The following is a 24,487-nucleotide window of genomic DNA, read 5'->3' as shown; positions in this document are numbered from 1 at the left end:
CAACAGTCACCATTTTCGGACACAGCGGAAGATGGGGCAAAAAGCTTAAGTTCATTCTGAGAGAGAACAGTTACTTGTTAATACAGCCTTTCCTAAGTGGTATCTTGAGATGTTCTCTAAAAGCTTTCAGATATGCCTTTGAAACCACCAGTGAATTTATGATAGGAGCAAACCATTAGCGTTTCGGCATTAAAGCGGGCAGCTATTTCAAGCCCTACGTATCACATACTGCTTTACCCATTCCTTTGTGTAGCTGTGTTGGACAGAGTAGAAAATGATGCTACCACATTTGACTGCTAAGCTTTCTGGCATCTTTCACTTTCCTTACTTTTTAATGGAAAAAAAGGTCTGCACACCCTGAACATGTCAAGTTACAGTTCAGTACTGCATTAGGACCTATCTAATTGTGGATGCAATCTCCATAAGCCGTTTGTAAAGTGGAATGTACAGTGTGTTTATGTGTTAAAAGGATTTTAAGTTTCTTTCATTTCTGTGTGTGGTACAGAACACACATCAGAAAGAAGGTACAGCGCCGTTTTAACTGGCCTTAGGGGTGTGATGAAATGCAGAGTACAGGACCCCTCAAGTCTGAGGTAAGAAGCTGAAGCTCTTCTGACTGTGCAGGCAGAAAAGCTGTGAGGTACCTAGAGGAAAATCTAGGTTCTGAATGTGCTTAAAGAATGATTACTTACTGTACAAAAATTTACATGTTCCTCCTGGAAGAGTGTCTCTTCATTTTTTATCTCTTTAGGAAGATCTCACATAGCTGTTCCATCCCAAGTACGACCAGTCAAGTCTGTTCATTTTTACCTTAGATGAGCCATAGTGTCAGGTGCCTGAGTGGTGGTGAAGTATTTGCAGGCTGTTAACTTGGGTACCGTATGAATTGATGAAGACACCTTAAACCTCAATTATCTCTTTTATGATTGTACTCATCACCTTTGAAGTTTATTCAAGCATTTTTCCCCCAAAATACATAGTATTCTAGTTACCTGACTTCTAAAAATCTGTTTTTTGAGGATTAAAATGTTACTTTCTTGCTTTGTAGCCATTTCCACTGGTTTCCTCTTCACGATGGTTAGTGAAAAGGGGTGAGTTAACAGCATATGTAGAAGACACCGGAATTTTTTCTAAAAGGACTTCTAAACAGCAGTTGTACTTCTTCCTCTTTAATGACGTCCTCATTATCACCAAGAAGAAAAGGTAAGAGCTTCACTGATACAGAATCACCTTTGTGTTACCCCTCGAATCGGAGAGAACCGTTTAGTTATCGTTGTCTTTTAAAATTACTGCAACTGTTGTGTGTGAGGGGAAATGAAAACTGAAGCTTTCTGGCTTTGGAATGGCAAACTTGATTGCATCCACAGCATCTTTACAGAATTTTCTAGCCACTTGGTTGTTTCAAAGAATGAAGGAGACTCAGAGAGAAGCAAGTGGGCCTGATTCTTCTGGTTTATACTGCAGATGTAATATGGACTAAACATGTTTTAAGTCCAGTAAATATCTGTAAAACCATTTAGATGTTTTAATCTGCTGTGTCAGAGTAAATAAAGAAGTTATTTGAGTTTCTAATACTGCTCTATCAGACTGCATTTAGAAATGGAAGTGACTACCTGTTAAACAGGATTTATTTTTGGGAAACCCAATTGAAATTCCAAATTGTCAAACAAATTAAAGTTCATACTTGACGCCTTAGCAAAGGGAGAAGTTTTGGAGGGATCAAGTAGTAGTTTTCATTCCCTTCCGTGGTTTCCACAGTTGGGCTGTTTTTGAGAATGATATGAGGGATACAACTTCTAGCAGACTCCATGTTTAAATTCTTATCACTAGATTTGAGCAGAGGTTTAGAATAATTGAATGGAATTTACATCCTCTGTCGTGGTGGTTAAATAAATAATTAATGGATAAACCTAACTATTTTGAAGAACAATTATTTTGCATCTGGGTTGACCAGTTAACCCAAATCGAGTTATTTTTACACAACACCCTTCTGTGAAATCCAATGTAAATTTTGAGAAGCAGGATAAAATCTGTGAAGAAAATGCTAATATTTAAGCAAAGAAAAAACTAAATGTAAAAGAGGGGGGGAATATTTAAAGTAAAGCTTGGGTTTTTTATAAAGATGAGAAGAAAAGTGAGTAATTTCTCCCCACTATCTTCCTGATGTAAACGTTGTTTATGAGTGTCAGCGTTTATCAAAGCTTATGCTGAGATGTTTCTACGAGAATCGCTTGGTAAATCACTGGCTCACTGGAAGCACAGAGTTGTATCACACTTTTTTTAAACAGTGCATTTCTTTTCTCATGGGACTGCTGTTAATATATTGTTGCGTTGGTAGCGAACTAAATGTTTGAGTTGGGAAAACTGAAAAATCTATTATGTGTTGTTACGTTGTTTATCGGTTTCCTATGTGATGGCTTGTTGTCCAGATCATAAAGCAGATTTTTATAAATTCTCATCCAAACTTTGAGGCTTCTGATCTACGATAGTTTCCAGCTGCTGGAATTGAAATGAAGCCAAAGTTAACAAACTCATATTAATGATGGGATTCACACAGTCACTCTCCCAAGACCTCCTAAACAAATGGGTGTAATTGAAAAAGACCAATTTCTACGAGCCTGCCAGATAACTCTGAGCAGGTTTCATACACTTTGCCCAAGCGAATAAGCTTATTGGTAATTTTAGAGCTTTTGGTGAACCGTTCTCTCAGCCAGTGTTACCATGGTCACCTCAGCAGTGGACAGAAGTATTTGTTGCTGGTTGAGTTTCAATGTTCGTATTTCTGCTTGAGCAGTTGCGTTTCAGAAGATTCTTAACATGGCACAAAAATATCACTCCTCACTACTGCACTAAAAATACTAATTACTTAAGTGCTCCAATCATTCAGTTTAATCTTCACCCAAAAGTTAATCTGCAGCTATCCTGTCTGAGCAGTTTGCCATATATGTAGAACCTCGCGCCTGCAGCTGGCAGTGGCTCAGTCCCGACTTCTTGAAAGGCCAGGCTTGATGGTACCCATCAAAGACGTCATCTTGGTGACGGCTAAATAATTTTAGTCCTAGCAGATGCGGCATATATCACTGCTCATGCCCTTGTTTTGGGGACACTTTTCCAATGTCAGAATCATCGTTGGAAGAACCGTGATTTTAGTATGGAGTGAGGAAGCATCCCACACTCCTCCTCATAATGAGAACTGTTAAGTTTTAGCTGTGGAAAAGGTAAAGGGCAGTCTTGTGTTGGTGTGTATATTCTAATTGTAATGGTACTTCATCCATCATAATCTTGCTCAGCTACAGTTTCACCTCCTGACGGCAAGGTTTCACTGCCTTCCCTCATCCATGAAGCCAGCTAAATGGAATTCAGCTATCAAATTTTTAACGGACGCTGTATGGCTGGATCTCATGCCTCTATGAAATATTTCAGAGGCTTAATGCTTTCCCTGTTAGCTACTGGGCAGTCCATTTTTATGTGTGTTACAGATACCTTGGTTATCATTTAGGCTCTGATTTGTGTGCTGTAAAGTTGGTTGCCTTATCATGCTTGCCCTTCGGAGAAGTAAGGCAAATGGCTGCTGAGTAATACTCAAGACCAGGCACTGGGATTAGGCCAAAAAGGTACATGTGAACTTGTGATGTCATTCTACGCAAGATTTTTGAAAATTAAAAAAATCTGCATATCCCTGCTGCTCAGCTTTTAGCTTATTTGGAACTTTTTCCCTGTTCAGTAGTCATTTCTTGTAGCCCCTTCTGTGTAGACACAATCTGAATTCTTAAAATTTTACAAAATTAAAATACTCCCTCTGAATACTTGTGAAGTTTTAGTGTGTTACTTTGAAAAGAACAGGCAGTGCCAGCATGTGTAGTCCTGGTGGAAAGGCCAACTTTTGTATGGCTGGTGCACAGGAAGATGTGAACAGGGAAGTCAGCCAGGTTTTGGCAGGCAGTAAAGAGCTGGGTGGTGTTTGGACAGCTCAGTGTCCTCTGCCAGGGCTACCTGTGCTGTGGGTGGAGGAGGCAGGTCCCTTTGGAGAGCAGTTCTAAGCAGCAACCTAGCTCAGCTGGACCAGATTGCCCTCTAGAAGAGCATCTCTCTCGCTCTGACTGTCTAGGTATTTCTGGGAAGTTACATTTAGATATTCGTGAAGTTTAACACTGTGAATACTCTGCAAAGATAAGTGTAGACTGACTTTAAGTAACCTAAATATTTAATGTATTGTTCTTTCAGCTTTGTGGCAGTTTTACTCTTCTGTTTCATTCTCTCAATTCCATTCTCCTTTGTTCCTTCTCTGGCTTCTGTCCTTTTTCTATCAATCTCCTTGCTGTGGTGTGAATTGCCACCATTTTGGCCATGACATCCACTACAGGGACCAGTAAACCAATAGCTTCCGCTATCACTACATTTTGAAGGTAGTATTCTGACATAAGGAGTAACATGCAACATAATTAACCCTGTGTGCACTACAGTATAATGGTTGTTACTTATGTCACGAGTGGGAGATTTGCTTTCTCTTGGGCTAGTGAAGAAACGATTCTAGGTTCTACAAAGCATCATGAAATTACTTTAAATACACATACTTCTAGGTTTGTATGTATTTCCTTCATGAGTTTTCACTTTTCAGTTTTTTCCCCTTTCTAAACCACAGGTATGGGTGTCAGTCTCATCCATACCTCTCCTGCACCGCTGATGAGTGTAACTGCTGGGTTTAGATACACACTGGGCCGTTGCTGGGCATGGTAGATTTGGAGAGGACCAGGCTACAGAGGAGGTAATTTCTGCAACACCTTTTGTATGCTGTAACAAGTGTTCTGCTAAAATTACAGCTAGCTTTGAACTCCACCAAAGTCAGATGCCTCCCATTTATGCCACATGCCCTCCTGGGACCATGGAGATCTGGTTACATATATTTTAGTTACAATGCTCAGAGGAGCCTGTGAGCTAGCTCCGCGTCCTGCAGAGCTCGGGAGAACTCCAGAATAAATACAGTTTTGTTACATACAATTAAACATCTGCCTTATCCAGCTGTTCAAAAAATCCAACAGTTACATCCCAAGTGCTTTTAGAGGACTTCAGGTGAACTCCAGAGGGGCTTATGTTTTTGAATGAGCATACATTTATTGAATGTTCAGTTTTCCGTAACAGCCTACGGATATCACTAGAATCCTGTCTGTCTTAACAGTTCTATGGCTCGTCAGCTCCTGAGACACCTTCACAGTGGAATGCAGCTGGACTTCACCCAAAGGCTCACTGCTGCTTGGGAATGTTACCTGTTCACAGCTTCTGGCAAAGCCAAGTTTTTTCTCAGGATGCCACGGGTGATTTTTTGATTAAATGCAAAGTAGCTTCTATTGGAATGCCAAGGATTTCTGAGTGGTGCAGCTGGAAAGAGTAAAGGCAATGGGCAGACTGACCATGTGGCTCCTGTTACAGTATAGGTGGCCTAGAACAGATGGTATTACCTCAATAGATACTAGTCTTCATAGAAGTGCCTCTAAAATTTGCACACATTCCCTGCAAAGTGATATAAAATAGTCCTCTTCTTCCATGTTCTGACTCTAAACAGAAAGTGAATGTTCAGCATTATTGTATTATCTGATTACAGTAATTTTAAGGAATGTGTTCTATGTCCTGCCTGTTACTCCACTGCCTGGCTAAGCAGATTAAGTTTCCGTTTATGTACATCTGCTCACTCCAGCGCCGTCAGCCTTATCAGCAGATTTCATTATCCGTTTGGAAGGAGTGTGTGCGGGTCTCCCAGAGGACTCAGGAGGTAAAAAGAGATGAGGACTGCCTAGAGGTTCCAAATCAGACTATTTTGTTGAATGGAGATAATAAGAAAGAGGAAGGATTCATAGAGCGCATTTACAAGTTGTATAGAGTACCTGATTTTTTTCAGATAATATAACTACAGCAGCATCCCCCTAGGTGTTTTTGCTAGTTCCACCCTTGTCTAAGCAGAGGTTGCCCAGAATAAAATACTGAACTTAAGAAAACCCAAACTTAGCAAACACCAGCAAAACAAAACCCACCAGAAAAACCCAGACCAAAAAAAACCTACCTACCTTTCCCTGTTTATACTAATGAAGTATGTATTTTAAGAAAAAAGAAAGGGAGACTAATGAACATAAAGAGGTTTTTTCCTTTTCCAGTAGGACCCCTCATACTATGGACGGCACTTGAAACATCTATCCTCAAGTGATAATGAGTATAATCTTTTTGTAGATAAATGATTTGAATTTAGAGCTGGATTTAGGGGAATGTGAAACCTGAATCTACAGTCTCTACTCCCTCCCCTCTCACAGCCTCTCTTAGAACACTTATGCTTTTCTACAGTAAAACCATCACAGTAACTTTACATTTCTTCTTTCAGGGAAGAGCTGTGTGCACACCTTTCCCAGAAGGGCATACTGAATAATTAAAGATTCCTTTTAGCACCCCTGGGTTGTATGTCAGAAATTGAAATTTAGCTTCCCACATGCTGAAATATTGAAGATTCTTCCAGCGTCTCAGGTGCTTGTGTTAAATTCCTTTAATCAGACCAAAACCTATTTGTATTCTTTCTACTTTGGGACCCAAGAAGTAATGTGTAATAGCATAATTAACCTGGCTTCATTTTTAGAGAACTCTTGAGTTTGCTGCATTCATTTTTCTAGGTGACTGGCTTTTTAGAAGTTTTTTACTCTAAGGAACATGGAAACAATAGTCTGATCAAAAGCTAGGTTAATCAAAACTGTGGGCAGTTTTAAAAGCTATTTGATTTTTAAATGTTTAATAATGTATTTCAAAGCTAAGTTCTTGCAGCCGTGCTCCCTGAAGTTTTGGTATGTGTGCATTGGTCAGCAGCATCTGAATGGGGAGTTGCAGTTGCAGCCCACAGAAGTGGGAACGCCAGCAGGCTGGGGGGACTTGGTGGTAGTGTTTTAGACTTGGAGAAGAAGAAACAGGGAACCATTCATCACCTTATGAGCCACAGTGATTTCAGTCATCCTATATGGTAAATCTTACTAAGTTTGTCTGTTGTTGCTTCTGCTTCCTTTTGTAAAGCCCCCGAAACTCCTCAACAAATACTTGTGAGAAGGATTAGTTCCATTAGTATCATGTTCTCGTGAATCATGTGAGAAGGTACAAAGCTGCACTGCAAAAAAAACCATTTCAAGTATTGAATTCACAGAAAAAAAGTAAAAACATACCCCACATTGCTGAAATAACTTTTACACTAGACATTAGCAGAAACTATTAATCCATAAATACAATGTGATCTGTAGACCCATCATCACTTGAAAGATAAATTCTTCTATCGCTGTACAAGTCACTGAAATCAGCAGTCACTTCTGTTCTGAGTTGTACCGTTGCTCAGTTGGGTTTTCGCAATTCTTTTTCTGAAGAATTTAAAGTAAGAATTACAAAGACCATTGCATCAACTACCAAGGTATTCGCAGGGGTTTTTTTGACAGTTGGCAAAACAGGTATAATATATCCCCACAGACAGTGTCATCATCTCTGTTCTCTTACAGTATCTGAGCAACCACGAAGTAAGAATACACTTCATTTGTGCCTGTCAGAATGTTGTGTGTCACCACCAGCATTTCAGAGGGCTTTAGTTTCAGGTGTTTGGGATTTGTAGGAGTTCAGTGCTAAGGTTTCCATATATCCCTGGCAGCAAAATTAATCTTCAAGTATTTTTTCAATTTAAATTCTTTTAACAAACACTTGGTAATCTGAGGCTTTAACATAGCTTTTCATCACTTGAGGTCTAAACACATTTTACTTTAAAGGTGGAATATGTGTAGTTGCACTTTAAAATTTGATGTAATTTACTACAAATTTGATGAACACGGCAACATACGGGCTAGGAGGGGGAACTGGCTTTATGCCCATGTAAAAGGTTTTTTTCTATCTTTTCTTGTTCCACCTGTGTAGGACAGTAAATCTGGAAAAGTTTACAAGCTTATGTGAAATCATGAGGTAATTAGTTTATCAGTGTTCTGAGTTCATGGTATACCCTGGCAAACTTTCAGTGGAATCCTGAAAGCCTTTTTCAGCTGGTTTCTATTCTTGTGATCAAATGCTATTTCTTGAAGTGATGTAGATTCTATTAACTATTTATTTAACTTAATGTTTCATGACTTTATAAACGTTTAGAAATGCACAGTTGTTTTCCACTTGGAAGAAGAAATACATTTCCAGTATTGCCTTAAGTAGCAAAAGCAATAGTTAAGAAAACTAGTTTAACTTGCATAGGAGTGCTGAAGAACGCTGCTTAAGGTATCTGGGTAGCCTGGAGCTGAAGCATGTGTCATAAATACAGTCATGGATTGAAGAACAGGGGGGTTGAAGGAACTGTTCCCTGCATTGTCCAGACATGCTTCTTCCTGTCTTCACCTGTCAAGAAGACCTTGATTAGCTGAAGTGATTCTCACATTTAGAAATGAAAGGCTGCTGTTCAGGGAAGAGCACGTATTTTCAGTCACACTTTTATGTTCCGATTTGCAGCATCTAATGTTTTGTCCACCTCTTAGCTCACATTTTGCATAAGGAAAGCAAAGCTTCTAACTCACGTATCTTCTGGAATTCTTTTTAGTCACTTTTGGAAAGTTACTAACCACACACAGCAATCTATTCATATCCCTTAGAGTTGTCCCATTTATTTGCAAAGTACTTTCTAAAAGGTAAATTGCACAGTGCGTTCTGCAAGACCAGTAATGTGTGACAAGCCTTTCCCCATTTTTATAATTAGCAATTCATCAAGGTTATGTTCCAGAGTATCATAGAATAGTTTTTGAACTAGACCTTCTACATGCAGATTGGACAAGGAGTGCAAGATGACTGTCCTTTTTTTAAAATGAAGATCAGTAGTGTTTATCTGGAAGCAATGTATGTACCCACAGTTGTACAAGCACAGGAAAAGGGAAATTTTACTTTTTTTTCCTGTAACATTCTAAAATTAAAGTCTGCTGTTCATTTGATGCTACAGAAGAAAAAAGTAAAATTCTATGTAATTGTTGTATTTGTTTTTTCGAATTCAGTGAAGCTGAGATTACACCCTCTCAAGAATGCCAAAGTCATATTTAACTGTGTCACTAAATGAAATTCCACAGGGTTTAAAAAACCTGATCTGCTTTGTATCTTGCAAAATTGGCAATTTCAAAACAAAGTAAGAAAGATGAAGATCTGAGGTGTGAGAACTGTGCCATACTATGTAGCTAAAAGTGGATTCCATGACTGAGTCCGCTTCCAGATATACTTTATGGAAAATGAAAAAAAAAAAAAAATCCCACAAGTTTAACATTTATTCCCTTCTTGGTTCTGCAGCGAAGAGAGTTACAATGTCACAGATTACTCTCTAAGGGACCGGCTGGTGGTCCAACAGTGCGACAGTGAGGACCTGACTTCTTCCCCTGTAAAGAACACCTCGACTGTGCTCTACTCACGGCAGAGTTCTGCAACTCACCTCTTCAGACTAGCCGTCCTCAGTAACCACGCAGGAGAGAGGGTGGAGATGCTCCTGGGAGCAGAGACCCAGTAAGTAACTGATTGCTTCTGTAATTTTTCACCTGTTCAGCACAACAGGCTGCCCCTCCCACCCCAGCCAAGGTAGTATGAAATGCCCAGCTTCTGTCTGGCAACTTAAAATTGAAATGAAATTAAACAAGTTCCCAAGCAGGCACTTTGCAATGTCTGCGCAGCAGTGACCGCAGGAGCACTGCTGCCGGAACGACCCTGTGTGTGTGTCGTCAAGTGTGCTGGTGCCCTGCTTGGGGACACCAAAGCCCTCCTCGTGATGCCTGTACGCTGCTGCAATGTGCACTGTGTTGCAATCGGGTAGTTTCAAAGCAGGACAAGGTAGCCTCGACAAGCTTTTCTGATTCTTAATGCGTGGCAAGAGCAGGAGAATATGCAGTTATGCCAATATCCAGCAGGACACTAACGTAAGTATTTACTGATATGAAGTATAAAGCCTCTGCAAACCTAGCTCAGTTTCTCTAATCTTGTCACAAGACGACTCCGGTTGTTAGTGTTATTCGCTTTCTTTGAGGTTACAGTGTAGGAACCATGAAAAATTGTATGCACATGTAGAAATTCTGTTAATTGAAGTATCAGTTATTACGTGCTACTGTTTTGGGGCTTCAGGTCAAGAATTAACTATGCCTCTGTCTTGGAAACTGCCAGCTCCCTAGCCAGTAAATAATGGTGCGGCTGCACTTGCAGCATGTCGTTACTGAGAGGGGTAACTTAAGACTCTGTTGGAGGGTAGAACAGAACAGAGAAATCACAAGCAAAGCTTCACATGTACGTGAAACCAGTGTGGCCTGAAACAAGAGTTCTCCACAAAGGCACTGCTATGCATCCTGTGAACAGCTGAGTGTCTCTCCCAGACCCACAGCTGAATGCAGAAGTAGATTTGGTGGCGGTGTGTTTTCCCCAAGTAGTTCAGTACGGAAGAAAGGAGCAGAAATGATGCTGAGGTAATGCAAAGGGAGCAGTGATGAAAGGTACAGTACATTCTAGTCATACGTTGCTTCAAGGCATTTTATCAGTGATAGCTTTGCATACAGATGCTTATAAAATAAGCCAGGAACTGAAGATCTTGAACACATTTTTGTGAAAGAGTTGGGCATTGATGTAAGACCATTCATAAACAGCACAGAGTTCTGTCACTTTCTGGGCAGTGGGAGTTTATGATCAGAGGGAAAGCACAGAATATACATAGAAAGTCAGCGTAACGTCACTGAAATCAGCACAGGATCAAAGTTTAACACATAGGGCTGAAGATCTGACCTAAAAGAGGTCTGGAGAGAGCAAGACCGAAGTTTGTGGCATCAAGTGAGATACAGAGCAGACATAGTTCTTGGGTCTAGTATGTATAGAAAAGGGAAAGTTTCTGTACATCACACTGTGAAGTTCAGACAAGATCCTGGCTACCTCTTCCGCTGGCGAGGCAAACAAATGAGGACCGACAGTACAGATTTAAGCAGTCTGGATTTCTTGGGGGTTGCAGAAGGAATTTTCACTGAATTGAAGTTAAGAAGAAATCAAAAGTTTTGCCACATAACTGTGTAGTACACTACACAATGATATGTTCACATATTAAACAGTAAGAAATTTCTGTATTGCAATTTGACCTACAAACATTACTTAAGTATCTGATTTGTCACTGAGTTGTTCTAGCATAATTACAGAGTGTTCAAATACTTACTCTTAACAAACCTTCCAAGAACTGCAAGTCTGTGCTTACCTTACCTGTTAACATAGCGCTTTTATCTAATAATCATTATGTCCAGAGGGTGAGTGCCTAAAGTAAACCAGAACAGCAAATGGTGTACTGTACTTGAAAGCACTGTATGTACACATTCTACAGCTTAATATATAGTTATTCTATGAATGGTTCAGACTACTACAGACCTCAAAGAGCAGAACTTGTGCCAAGGGCCTGCGGGTTCTTAAATTTCTAATGAAAGGTCCATTAAACTGATCGAGGCACTGTGGAGTCAGAGCTACAGGCTCTGTGTAGGAGTGTTCCCATCTCATCCTATGGCACATGTGCTGCTGTACATGCCCTGTAATCGAGCGTGTGGATCTGAGTGTAATGCAGGTTACTACAGGGGAAGTGTTGCTTTTGCTGCTGTAGTTAAGGGATGTGTTCTTGATACTTATCAAGGTAAGATGACTTTTGAGTAATCTGATGGCAGATACTCATTTAGGCTTGCTCTGCATCTCATACTTTTCAGTGCTCATTTGTTTTTTATTGTTTTAAGGTATCTTACCTCAATTAAAAGTCGTTTTGGCGATGTGGCATTTATACCATGTTTTCTGTATGTAGAACACTGTATTACCAGGAAGAAACAAGCACAGCTGTATCCTGAGGCATAACCGTGGTGGCAGACAAACGTTAGGGTATGAGTGCAGAATACTTTTGTCCCAGAGCAGTGATTTGTGAATTATTTATTATATTAGCTGTGTGGTGCAGAAGTGGAAACTGTACTGGGTTAAATGGAAGGAGTTTGACATTTCCCTGGGGAAGCCACGGAGCTGCCTGTGCTGGGATAGAGGCGGTCCTTGTTCTCCTGTCATGGTTTTGAAGAGCGTCTGCTTTAGAAACGAGCAACAAGAAGTGTCTTGTTCTTTTGGGTGCAAATATCCAAAAGGCTGTCATTTCTCTATGGTGCCATTAACTTCCACACAACTGTTCACAAAAATGAAAGATTTTATCTGTTTTAGTGGAAGCTGGAGGCGGGATAGAGGACATGAAACAGACTGCTCCAGACATATCCCAGCCTGGAAAAATTTACAGTTTTAGGTTTGCTTTCAAAGCTTAGAATAACTCTGAAAGAAACCGTAGATCATGAATGATTTCTATTAAAGATCTCATTATAAAGTAATCAGATGATTCAGACTTGTTTGGGAAGAAAATGCCGTACATTTTTAGTTGTCTGGGCTTTTTATGAAAAGACATTTTGTCCTGCAGATTTATTATTGATTTGCTATAAACTGTAATATAAATAGCAGTCTTAGCAGATTGTTATTCAGAGGTAAAGATTCTGAAAAGAATTAAATTTGAAGATTTCTTATTTTTATAGGGTAATTATCATGTACACAGAAGGTACAGAAAAACTTTCTGCAATAGGGAAGCCCAAGCTGGATGGTTTTAGCATGCTTACTGAATACTGTTGCGTATGTAAACCGAAATGTTCTGTGACGCAAAAATTTCTAGCATAGTTTTAATCACGTTTTGTCACTTCATGTGGATTGTGGTTTCCAAGTACAAAAGTACCAGGGTTAGGTCAGGAACTTTATATGGCCCTGTGAATAAAGGCACAAAATGTATGGTGCACAGAGATTATGCAGAAATATATACTTAAACTGGGAGTCTGGCATTACCCAATTTTTCTTAAGAGTTGTCTGAAAGGAAATGTAGTTTTCCTGTTACAAATGGTTACAGGGGAAGGAAAAATAGTCCAACACCTGTTACCTACTTTTAATGACTGAAATGTCTGAAGCGGCATGAAGTTGTAGTTTTGGCCACCTGTATAAGGCGCAACAGGTAGCAAATGTTAGTACGACACATGCCCAAGTTCCATCTTTGAGGAAGAATTTGTGTTAGGATTAAAAAAAAAAACCCTAACACCAGTTTCTAACTATAAATGCCAAAGAAACAGTAAAAATATGTCCATTCAAAATGATCTGCAGGGTATTTTTTTCATTCTGAAAGAAGCGTGGTCAGAACAACTTCATCCCCTGGAAGTTTTGCTAGTCTGTGAGCAGAGACTTCTAGAGCTAGCTGGAAGAAAGGCTACAAAAGACAGTGTCGGCATTCTTAGAAGAGACTGATAAACTTTATCATGGAATGATGTGTAGTAGAATGGTGGAGACTGGGCTTCACAGTCAAACTGCAACACGTGCTGAGCAACAGTATGTCTTGGGAGATGTACTCTAGATCTAGAGAAGTCTCTTACAGTCTGTGTAAAATGTCCCATCTTCTGACACTTTGGAAACAGCACTAGTTTCAAGATGTTTCAGATTTTTGACAAAATAACAAGTCTCAGCAGAAGGCACGTGTTATTATTTTTAGTTAAAAACTGCAGTTATCCAAAGATAGCAATGCTTTTTTTTTAGGGGAGGGGAAATAGGAAAAATTCAAGCCTGAAACTCCCTTGAGTTATTCTAATCTGTACTGATAGCAGAACCCAACAAATATGAAAAAAAATCTAATTTCACTGAAATTTTGGCTTGGGAATGAAGTTTCAATTGCCAAGATTTGAAGTTATAATGATTTAAGTTGTTATAGCTCATCTTAGGTTAACAGAGGTGATGTAGGATTAGTTTTCCTTTACCGTCTGACATCACTTTAATCTGTTCCACTCCCTTCAAAATCAGTTGTCAGTAATCCGTGCTTCTGTGCTTTGTTGTGTAACACTTGGGACCTAGGTAAAGCCTTTCTGCTTTCCTCAGAAGTACTGACACACGTCATCAGAGATTGCTTATATTTTTCCTGGGTTAAACAAGGCGAGATTCAAGTGACTAATAATTTAGGCCTTTGTTGGGCCCTTGCTTATTGGTGCAAGTTCCCAAACCAACACTTCTGGAAACATGAACGTGTCCTTCTGAGAGCACAGAGACTCTTTTGGTTTGTATTGCCTTTATTAGATGTCTTGTATGTTTGATGGGTTGTTTTTAAAAAAATAAGATTACAAAGATGCATCAGTCACAGATACTTGTGGAGACGTTCACCTGTATTACTTAAAAATAAATACAACAAAGGCATGCAGGACATGATGCCCGTAGGTCCCATGTTTATAGGCCTTTTTCCTAATCAAATCTGCTTAAAATAGTTAAAATATGTTTGAATAACGTATTACTAGAAGTACTAGCACACCTTTTCTTGCCGTATTTTGAGGGGAAAAGTAGTTTTGTTTTCTTCACCCAGTAATCAAGAGGAAACACGTAAATATAGATTCTTGGAAGTGGTAGTAGGCTTGACCATTATTAAGAGCTGGAAACTGAGTTTTGCCTTTGTTTACAGGAGTGACAGAGCTCGCTGGATTACAGTGCTTGGACAGGACAGAGACAGGCAGAAAACTGACAGGACAAGTAAGTTACAACTAACAAGATTTCTGAGAGCTTTGGCAGGGAATGGAAATGCACTGCCCCTTAGTAGGGATGTGAGCAAGCATAACCATAGAAATCTCCTAGGCTCTGTTGCTTTATGCTTCACATGTGTGAAGCTGCCATCTCTTCCTGCACACAGGAGCTTCTTTGAGGAGTTCCGTTTAAGGCAGTGTTTCTATTTGCATGCATCACCTTTCTTTTACGCGAAGTGTTTAATTCAGCCTTTACTTATTTCTTCCACAGCTTTAACTCAGGTGGAGATCATCAGAACTTACACAGCAAAGCAGTCAGATGAACTGTCTCTTCAAGTTGCCGACGTTGTTCTAGTTTATCAAAAAGTAAACGATGGTGAGTGAGAATTTTGCTGGCAGTAACCATCTGTCACCACGGCAGGTGAATCGAGCTAGGAAAAAAGTATTTTTCCTCATAGCACTGGGCCATACAATGAATAAAGGTTTAGCTTCCAAGAAAAACGTGAGCCTTTTGGTTCAGGTTTCTAAATGACAGCCTCTGCTTAGGCAACAGCTGTTCAAGGTGTAACTCATCACCCATCATAATTTTTATAGATAAATAGCTGCAGAAAGTATGTGCTGGCTGGTTTTGACGCATGAAATGTCCATAAATTGAATTCTACCTAAAATCACAGGGCTCAGCCATTTTTGTGAGTGAGCACCAGGTCTGTCTGAAAGAAACATACATATTAGTGTGCTACATGCTGTGCTTCCCTGCCTGTTAGGTAGAGGGGTCTAGCACAGTGAAGAGTGATTCTTACCCAGACATGGAAGCAATTATAGTAGTATCTCACTATGTGCTGACTCAGTGATGCTTGAAGCACCAAATCCTAACTTTTAATGATGTTATTTAATATTACATGTGAAATCAAATATCCCATCAATTGTGCTGCACTGTTGAATTACAATACAAAATTACTTTTTTCACATTATTTTTCTTGTTGTTCCTAGTCTGCCTGCATTAAAAAAAAATTTAAAAACAATCTGCCAAAACTATCTTAATTTGGTACTATATTCACTAAAAAGGTAACCGTGCAACACTATGACCGTGTCTACTCCAGTGCAACACATGGAGTTCTGACAAAAGTATGTTTAACATTACTTGCAAAGGTTTGTTACTCCTTGTGTCATCTGTTCCACACCCCCCCCCCCCCCCCCAGGTTGGTACGAAGGGGAACGACTGCGGGATGGTGAGAGAGGCTGGTTTCCCGTGGAGTGCGCTAAAGAAATCACATGCCGCACCACAATTGACAAGAACATGGAACGGATGGGCCGCTTACTTGGACTTGAAACCAACGTGTAGTCTGTTTTGCTTCTTTATACTATACCACAGGATTTGCACTAATTGTGCTGCTGTACCCCATGGACAGCACGCTACAGCTCTCACACAGAAGGTGTGAGTCACCAATGCAAAAAATCTACTTATTAAGAGCACTGATGGTTCAGATACTCATCCCTTCTTGTTATGCATTTTGAGCGGTGTACTGAAACCTGGCTTGACCAGTAACAGATTTCAACTAGAAGTAGTTTCTTAGGCACTAGAGATCAGCCATACATCTTCCTGACTCAAATATCAGTTTCACCATATTTAGTCCCTCCATCTGGTTTTGAGCATTTTGGCTTTCTTTCAGAAGCAGAGCTCTTGTGCAGGAGACTAAAAACACCAGGAACTCCCCCCCCACCCATAGAGCTAGAGGAGGACAGCAGTACTGAGGGTTTCCTGGTCCTCAAACTGCAGCATTACATTCCTCTGTAAGAAGCAAGCAGATCCCTAATCAGCCTTAGCAAACCTGACACAAGCTCCAGGGAGGAATTCAGAGAGAAGTACCTCCCCATACTTGTTCAGACAGCTCAGACATTTTCTCCTTCTAGTGTTGCAGTGGTGAAAAGCTTTCTGAAAGCAAGAGGTAGGAACTCTGGACAATAGATGATGTTGATGATCTCCTCCTCAGATCCATTTTAACAGAGGTGTTTTAAAGGAGTAGAACTGGAAACGCGTCCATTTTGTTTCTGTTTTCCTTGTGTATTAATATGAAGATTTAGTTCAAGTTAACGCTTTTAAAGCAAGGGTTTTGATGAGGACTAGAGAAAACATGAAATACTTTGTTATGGGGTGGGGTGGGTGTTTTGGTAGGGATTTTTTGTTTTGTTTCTTAGTCTTTCTGTACTTCCATTCTGTGGAGGGAGAAGAACTAACTGAACTTCAGTTTACCTACATCTTTAGTATTTGCTAGCATCACGTCGAACCTGCAGGCAAAAATAAGGGAGAATGAAGAGGTGTAGAGTTTTCTTAAGGTGCCAGGTCTTCTCATGCTATTATATGTATGAAGAGTAGGACCACCACTGAGGAAAGACATGGAAGGAGAAGGCTTAGCACTACGATTTAACTTGGTATTTTGTTACCTTTGCCTTCCCTGATTGGCAGTGCCACTTGACGTCATGAGGTGCTTCAGGCAAGAGCTGGGAGCCAAAATACTACTCCAACCTTGCTCTCAGAGGAGCTCACATTGGTGCTGCTTCACACATACTCTTCTCTGCTTTAGAGAAGACTGCTCACAATTGCACTACACAACACCTGCTAAAATTTTTTGCATCTGCAGTTTAGCTTTGGAGTTTCACAGAAGAGACATCACTTGATGTTGTGTGAACAAAATGCACTCTAAGTAAATTTCAGTGCATCTTTTCTGTATATAAGCATGACAGTTTGTACTATTAAAAATCTTCACCTTTTTAAGGACCAGCTGGTAACTCAACAGCATAGAATACACATTCAACAAAACCATGGGGAGAACATGTAGTACAAAGGCTTTCTTATTGTTGTATTCCCCATGTTTTTCAAGGGGTTGTAAGTTGTTTTATATACTGTAATATGTTGGTTCAATTTGTGAATGAATTGTATGTTTATAGAAATATATCTCTGTAACAATTTTTAAAATACATTAGGAGGGCAATAATTTTGTACAAAAATACTTACCTTGACAGTCTGACAGTGGTTATACAGCCTTGTGAATTAATTTATAAGTGGACTGATAAATAGTAGTGAGAAACTGTAAATTGAACAAAGACTTATTTAATAAAGCAAAAATACTGCTAATATTGTAACAAATATTATTGTACACAGGCAGATGTTTAACACAACTGGATGTATAAATCCAGACATTAATTTTATTCGGATTTTTTAATACCATTGTATGTATTTTTCATACCTACTTTTTCCAAAAATAATGTAATGGTTTATTTAAAGGCATATTTTTCCTGTTGCTGGACACAGTTCTTCAGGAATTAGACATCCATGATTTTACAGGACAACAATCAATAAAATGTTTTTAAGTCCTTACTAAAAAAAGCTTCAGGTTTTTTTCAAGAAACACCATTATACTGCAAGTTGTTAACATTCTTGTCAAAAGACATTAAATCTGTTCTGTAACCTGTGGCATTTAAAGTTTTCCGTTCTGTAAAGAGAAACGGCACCATCGTGTGCCCTACTTTGTCAGTCATAGAACCAATTTACACATATGCCCACAAACTTGGAGCAATGCGTAAAATGCAGGCCAGGACAGCATCTCATGTCTCAGATTGTACTGGTAGAGAGGGAGTCAGGAATAGAGAGTGCTTCAACGATTGTAGCTTTCTATAAGCATAGCCTAGTTCCAGTCAGAAGGGACCTACAACAATCACCCAGTTCCACCACTTCAGGGCTGACCAAAACTTGAACCATGGCATTAAGGTTATTGCCTGAATGCCTCTGACACACAAATAAGGCACGGGGCATCAATCACCTCTCCTGGAAGCCCGTTCCAGGGTTTGACCACCCTCTCAGTAAAGAAACGCTTCCTCATGTCCAGTCGGAACCTCCTCTGACAGACACAGCTTTGAACCATTGCCAGGGGTCCAGGGAGAAGAGCTCAGCAGCTCCCTTCCCTCCATCAAGAACCTGCAGAGCACAGTGAGCGCAGCCCTCAGCCTCTCTTCCCTCAGAACTACACAGACCCAGAGCACGCAGCTGCTCCTCACTGGACATGCCTTCCTGCCCCTTCACCAGCCATGGGAGCCCAAGTATTCTGCATGCAATAAATGCTGGAATATTGTACTGCAATTATTTATAATATACTGTAACTTCTGTAGGGGTTAGTATACAAAAGAAGATCGTTACTTGTGTTAGTGCTGACAGCTTGGGACTGGCTGATGTCTGCTGGCCACAACAGCGGTCTGGGGACCTTCTCAGCAGCAGCAGCAACCTCACCCTTAGCCAAGCGGCTGTTGCAACCTCCCTGTGCACATCTGCACATTTGTTCCACTCGTCTGTTCACATATAGCTTGTTTGATGCTAAACAAAGGATCAAAATAGAAAAAAGTGGCCTTTTTGGCAAGCTACTGAGGCAGTACTTCCTGGAGAATTTTCGAGGGAAGCAGCTGATGCCATCAGTGTTTTCTAAACTACACAGCTCTACATAATTCCCCCATCCACAGAAAAAAACTACACTGCATCGCATTCTGTTTAGGGTAGCATCAGCACATGCCTGAGGCAGGCACAACACCGGTAAATGGTATGACCTCTTAAAATGGAAGTTAACATTCCATGGTAGCTCAAAGAGGTCTGAGAAACTTAAGACAGCATGACAAGCTATTTATTTAAAAGCAGGTTTTTAAAAACTAATTTTTTTGTGGTGTGTCCCCCCCTTAGCAACTCCGTGATATTTTCATCAGCAAAACTGCCCAAGGAAGAGATTACACTAGTTTGTCCTTTTTACAGCAATAGACCACAGGAGTTTGTGGCTGTAAAATTAACTTTCATTTTTGCAGGGCCTGGAATCTGTACTACCCCTTCCATACGTGACTTCTCTAATCAGATTTTAAGCAAATTGACCAACTCCCCCCCCCCCCAAAAGAAAAAAACAAACCACCAAAACCAAAAAAACCCACACACAAACAAAACAAAACAGGCTCTCATTTCCCTGAATCAAAGTTTCATTTTACATGATGCAATTAAGTAGACCTTATGTATGGTCAACCACGTGAAGCCAACATGTACAACTGGCACGGTGATTAGGTACCTGCACAGATCAGAACAAAGTCTCAGGTTTATGTTTACCCCTCTAAAGCTGAGGCTGTACCCAACTGAAGGAACCTGCTTCAGTCCTGGTAAGCCTGGATGCCCCCACAGGGCCTTCAAGTACCCTTTCAGAAAACCAGTACTCTTCTGACTTCAACCTGTCCTGGCAATTTCTAAATACTCATAACTGAAGAACAGTTTAGTTATAAAAGAGAGATTATATAAAGAACAGTCAGTCTCTTCTTTGTATCATCCCTACAGCATAGTAAATACATTTTTTTCTACTGAACTTTAAAAAAAAATGCTACAATGTTGTATTGTTCCCGACTTTCATACCAAGGAATAACCTCTTTCTACATTATGCAAAGCTAATTTGCTGAAAATAAAGTTATACCACTTTAGTCAACCTACACAACCTCATGAAACAGTGTCTTTGCGCAGCAGCACATTCACATGCACACACCTTAAAACACTGCATCTCTAGAATATATTCATACAAGCTTCATTTTTTCCCTCGTATTTCCTGTTTCTAAAGTAACGTACTTAGATCAAACAAGTAGACACAAGTAGTAGAAACAAACCTAGAGTAAATTTTGATTCGAAGATTGAGGAACTCTGAGATCTTTTTTCCTGAGAATTAACACAGGGAGTGTTAAGTCTTGGCTCCATTGTAATCTGCAAATGATATTCAACACTGTGTTGTAACAACTACATCATTTAGGCAAACTGGAGAGAACACAAACATTAGGAAAAATTAATTGCCATCACTGAATTGTTTCCTTCTATAACCTGGAGTTCCAGAAGGTACTAGAAACTCTTTAACACACAGGCAGACACAGCCTTCATTAAATGCAGTAGGAACTGGGAAGCAAAACATTCATGGTCGCTAGCTAGCCATATGAAAAAAGGTTAAAAACCTTACATCAAGCATTCACAGATATTCAGAGATAGTTGTGGTTTAACCCTGGTATGCAGCTAAACGCCACCCAGCCACTTGCTCCTTCCCTGGGGGCGAGATGAGCAAGAGACTCACAGAAGGGTAGAAGTATCAGAACTCATGGGTTGAGATCAAGACAGTTCAATAGGTAAAGCAAAAACCGCACACACAAAGCTAAACAAGGAATTAATTTCAACGTTTCCATGGACGGGCAGGTAACTCAGCCATCCCCAGGAAATCTGGGCTCCAGCACGTTAAACTGTAACTCAGGAAGACAAACATCCCAACTCTGAACATCTCCCCTCCTTCCTTCCCCAGCTTTTACTGCCGAGCAGTATGAGCCACACACCTAGTGTGGGCCATCCCTTGGGTCAGCTGTCCTGGCTGAGCTGCCTCACAGCTCCCTGTGCCCCACAACCCCCTCACTGGTGAGGCAGCCCAAGAAACAAGAAAGGCCCAGAGACTGTGCTAGGAACATCATACCATCACAAATCCAAAACACAGCACCATACACACTACTGTGAGGAAAATTAACTCCATCCCAGCCAAAACCAGCACACCTGACATCTGGAAAAGGCCAATTTTCAAACTCCAAAGAACACAGAGGTTTACTGATACTCAACATATGTTTTAAAGCAGAAAAGCTTTAAGCACAGTTGGGAAAGTACAGCCAATGATTACTCACACAGTAGTAGTAAATATCTGGCCATACCAAGCCACAACCCCTCAGCACACATTTCTTCCTAGCAGCAGCCTTTATACCACGCTCTGATCCTCCACAATTTGGGATGGTCGTTTGATTTGTTTAGTCAACACCGTCACAAACAAGTGCTTTATGTAGAGGTGCTTAAAGAATCACCATTAAAAGTATTGAACAAAAGTTTTAATAGGAATTTGTGGGAGTGAGACTTCATAAAGGTCAAGGTTCACTTGCTTGCTACATAGATAAATCACACAAAGAATAAAATCAAAATTAAACTGGAATAATTTATACAGAAATTAAAAATGCAGAAAGGTAGGGGAGAGCCTCCCGCTGAGTCACGAGGTTCAGAATGGACCCCCTTGCTTTCTAAACTCTATTACTAACAGAGCTTAGGTGCGGCTAGATCCAATCCTAGTCTCAGACTTGGTCAACGGTTTATATCTAAAGAAACTTAAGGAGTAAGAGAGTAGTGGAAAACCTCCCGTTGAGTCACGAGGTTCAGATTGGACCCCCTTGCTTTCTAAACTCTATTACTAATAGAGCTTAGGTGCGGCTAGATCCAATCCTAGTCTCAGACTTGGTCAACGGTTTATATCTAAAGATTTTAAGAAATAAAGAGAATAAGGGAAAAGCGTCCCGCTGAGTCACGAGGTTCAGAATGGACCCCCTTGCTTTCTAAACTCTATTACTAATAGAGCTTAGGTGCGGCTAGATCCAATCCTAGTCTCAGACTTGGTCAACTGTTTATATCTAAAGAAACTTAAGGAGTAAGAGAGTAGTGGAAAACCTCCCGTTGAGTCACGAGGTTCAGAATGGACCCCCTTGCTTTCTAAACTCTATTACTAATAGAGCTTAGGTGCGGCTAGATCCAATCCTAGTCTCAGACTTGGTCAACGGTTTATATCTAAAGATTTTAAGAAATAAAGAGAATAAGGGAAAAGCGTCCCGCTGAGTCACGAGGTTCAGAATGGACCCCCTTGCTTTCTAAACTCTATTACTAATAGAGCTTAGGTGCGGCTAGATCCAATCCTAGTCTCAGACTTGGTCAACTGTTTATATCTAAAGAAACTTAAGGAGTAAGAGAGTAGTGGAAAACCTCCCGTTGAGTCACGAGGTTCAGAATGGACCCCCTTGCTTTCTAAACTCTATTACTAATAGAGCTTAGGTGCGGCTAGATCCAATCCTAGTCTCAGACTTGGTCAACGGTTTATATCTAAAGAAATACAAAGAGAACAAAGGGAAAATCTCCCACTGAGTCACAACATTCAGAGTGGACCCCCTTGCTTTCTAACCTCTGTTATTAATAAAGTTTAGGTGTAGCTAGGTCCGATCCTAGTCTCAGACTTGGTCAAGAGCTAGACACCAGCACAAACACTGATATTGTTACCCAAGTTCTGCTGTTGCTGTATTTCTGTTTGCCCTTTGTTTTATTAGGCAAAATATTAGCCATCATCTAAAGCACTGCAAAAACCAAGAACAACAGGAATAAAACCACTCACCATCCTTTATCTTCTTCCCAGATTTTAATCCAACCCTGCCATAAACAGCCCTACTGCAGGTGCTTCATCATGAACCTCAACTGTGTCAGTGCAGCAGCAGGCCCCACACACCCCCTTGCTCCACCCTCATCTCTAACCGCCATTTTGAGTCCTCCTGCATCGGCCCCCCTCTCCCTGCACAACACCCCTTTTCCAAACCCAGAGGCCCGAGCTGAAGAACTAGTAATTTCACTATCATTTTCACACAAATTACAAGTAAATTTCTTGTGTTTGTTCTGGATTATTCTTTCGTCTTTCCACTTCAGGCGTTTACTTTACACCGGTGTCCCCCTGCCTTCCCGCCTCCTCAGACGCGAGGCCCTCACAGCAACTCGCCGTCCTGAGGTAAACACACCCTCCACCTCCCGCGTTTACCTGCGTCCCGATCTCCAGGCAGGTCCCGGCCGTCTCCGGTAGGGTCCGGAGACCCCCAAAGCTCCGATCTTCGAGATCCCAACCGCGGGGGGGCTCCAGGGAAGTGGGCTTGCGGGCATTGCCGCCCGCCGGGACGGTCCGCTCCCACCCAGCAGCAAATGCCCGCCAAACCCCCTATTCGCTGGAGCCGCCGTGGCGTTTCCGTCTGCCCCTTAAATCACCTCCTGCAACCGCCACCCCCCAGGCCAGGGCAGGATATTCCTCCTCCCTCCTATTTAAAGCACAACCATCAGCACCTGGGGGTAAAATAATCGACCTCCCCAATCAGTGTAACTGCGCGTCAGGGGTTTTTTTGCAGCTGTGTTGCAGAAATAACGAGCTTGTTAACCACTCCCTGTTAGACACAGTCTAGGCGCTAGGTTAGACCTATTTGTGTCTAAAAAAATAATAAGCTTCACCTGACCCATTCTGTTTTTTTCAGGATAAGGTTCTTGTTCACCACTGTCTAGTCCCTAAGTTAGATCTACTTCTGTATAAAAAAAATAATTTTTCTAGTTCTGTTTTCTTCAGGATAAGGCTCTTGTCAGCCATGGTCTAGGCACTAAGCTATATCTACTTCTGTATTTAAAAAAAAAGTTTGACTCAACCAATTCTGTTTTCTTCAGGATAAGGCTCTTGTTCACCAGTCTAGTCACTATGTTAGATCTACTTAAAAAAAGGTTTCACTTGACCAATTCTATTTTCTTCAGGATAAGGCTCCTGTTAGGCACAGTACAGTCACTAAGTTAAGACTTATTTCTGTATTTAAAAAAAAAAAAAAAAAAAAAGCTTCACCTGACCAGTTGTTTTCTTCAAGATAAGGCTCATAAATCCTCAAGATCATTTTGCAAAGCACAAGAAACAAAACTGAACTAAACCCCAAGAAGGGAGAGGGGTTACATCTCCAGGTGACCAAAAATGAGATGCAGGAGCTGTGTTCCCCTGGAAATAACTGCAGCTATGGCTGCAAAGTGCAGGTACGAGGCTGCCAAGTGAAGTGCCAGCACTTTTCAGTGCCTAGTTGAACACCAGCCCTCCATTTTAGCTCCCCAGGCAGTGGGGGAACAGAGCCTGGCCCCAAATCCAGCCCCCCACATTGAAAGGCCCCAGCAGTCTGCCACCCCTGCATGAGCCGGATCACAACAGTATATCTCAAGTCACTCTACTCAAAATCCCAAACAACCATTGTTTCTCAGATGCTCTTACACAGGTGGAAGCATTTGAAAC

At 40.8% G+C, this 24,487-nt stretch overlaps 1 protein-coding gene across 1 annotated transcript in view; it reads left to right on the top strand.

Moving 5' to 3' along the window:
* The window catches only part of ARHGEF26 (Rho guanine nucleotide exchange factor 26), a 58,597-nt gene extending 40,551 nt beyond the window's left edge, over positions 1-18,046 (top strand). Inside the window, exons 10-14 of the mRNA XM_005228905.4 lie at positions 1,049-1,203; positions 9,310-9,519; positions 14,519-14,586; positions 14,848-14,952; positions 15,776-18,046. Coding sequence (XP_005228962.3) covers positions 1,049-1,203; positions 9,310-9,519; positions 14,519-14,586; positions 14,848-14,952; positions 15,776-15,918 — 681 coding nt within the window. The 3' untranslated portion in view covers positions 15,919-18,046. The remainder of the gene's footprint in view (positions 1-1,048; positions 1,204-9,309; positions 9,520-14,518; positions 14,587-14,847; positions 14,953-15,775) is intronic.
* The last annotated feature ends 6,441 nt before the right edge of the window (positions 18,047-24,487 follow it).

This window comes from Falco peregrinus, chromosome 12 (genome assembly GCF_023634155.1).
Source record: "Falco peregrinus isolate bFalPer1 chromosome 12, bFalPer1.pri, whole genome shotgun sequence".
NCBI classification, from domain to species: Eukaryota; Metazoa; Chordata; class Aves; order Falconiformes; family Falconidae; genus Falco; species Falco peregrinus.
This window is presented reverse-complemented; position numbering and strand designations above follow the sequence as displayed.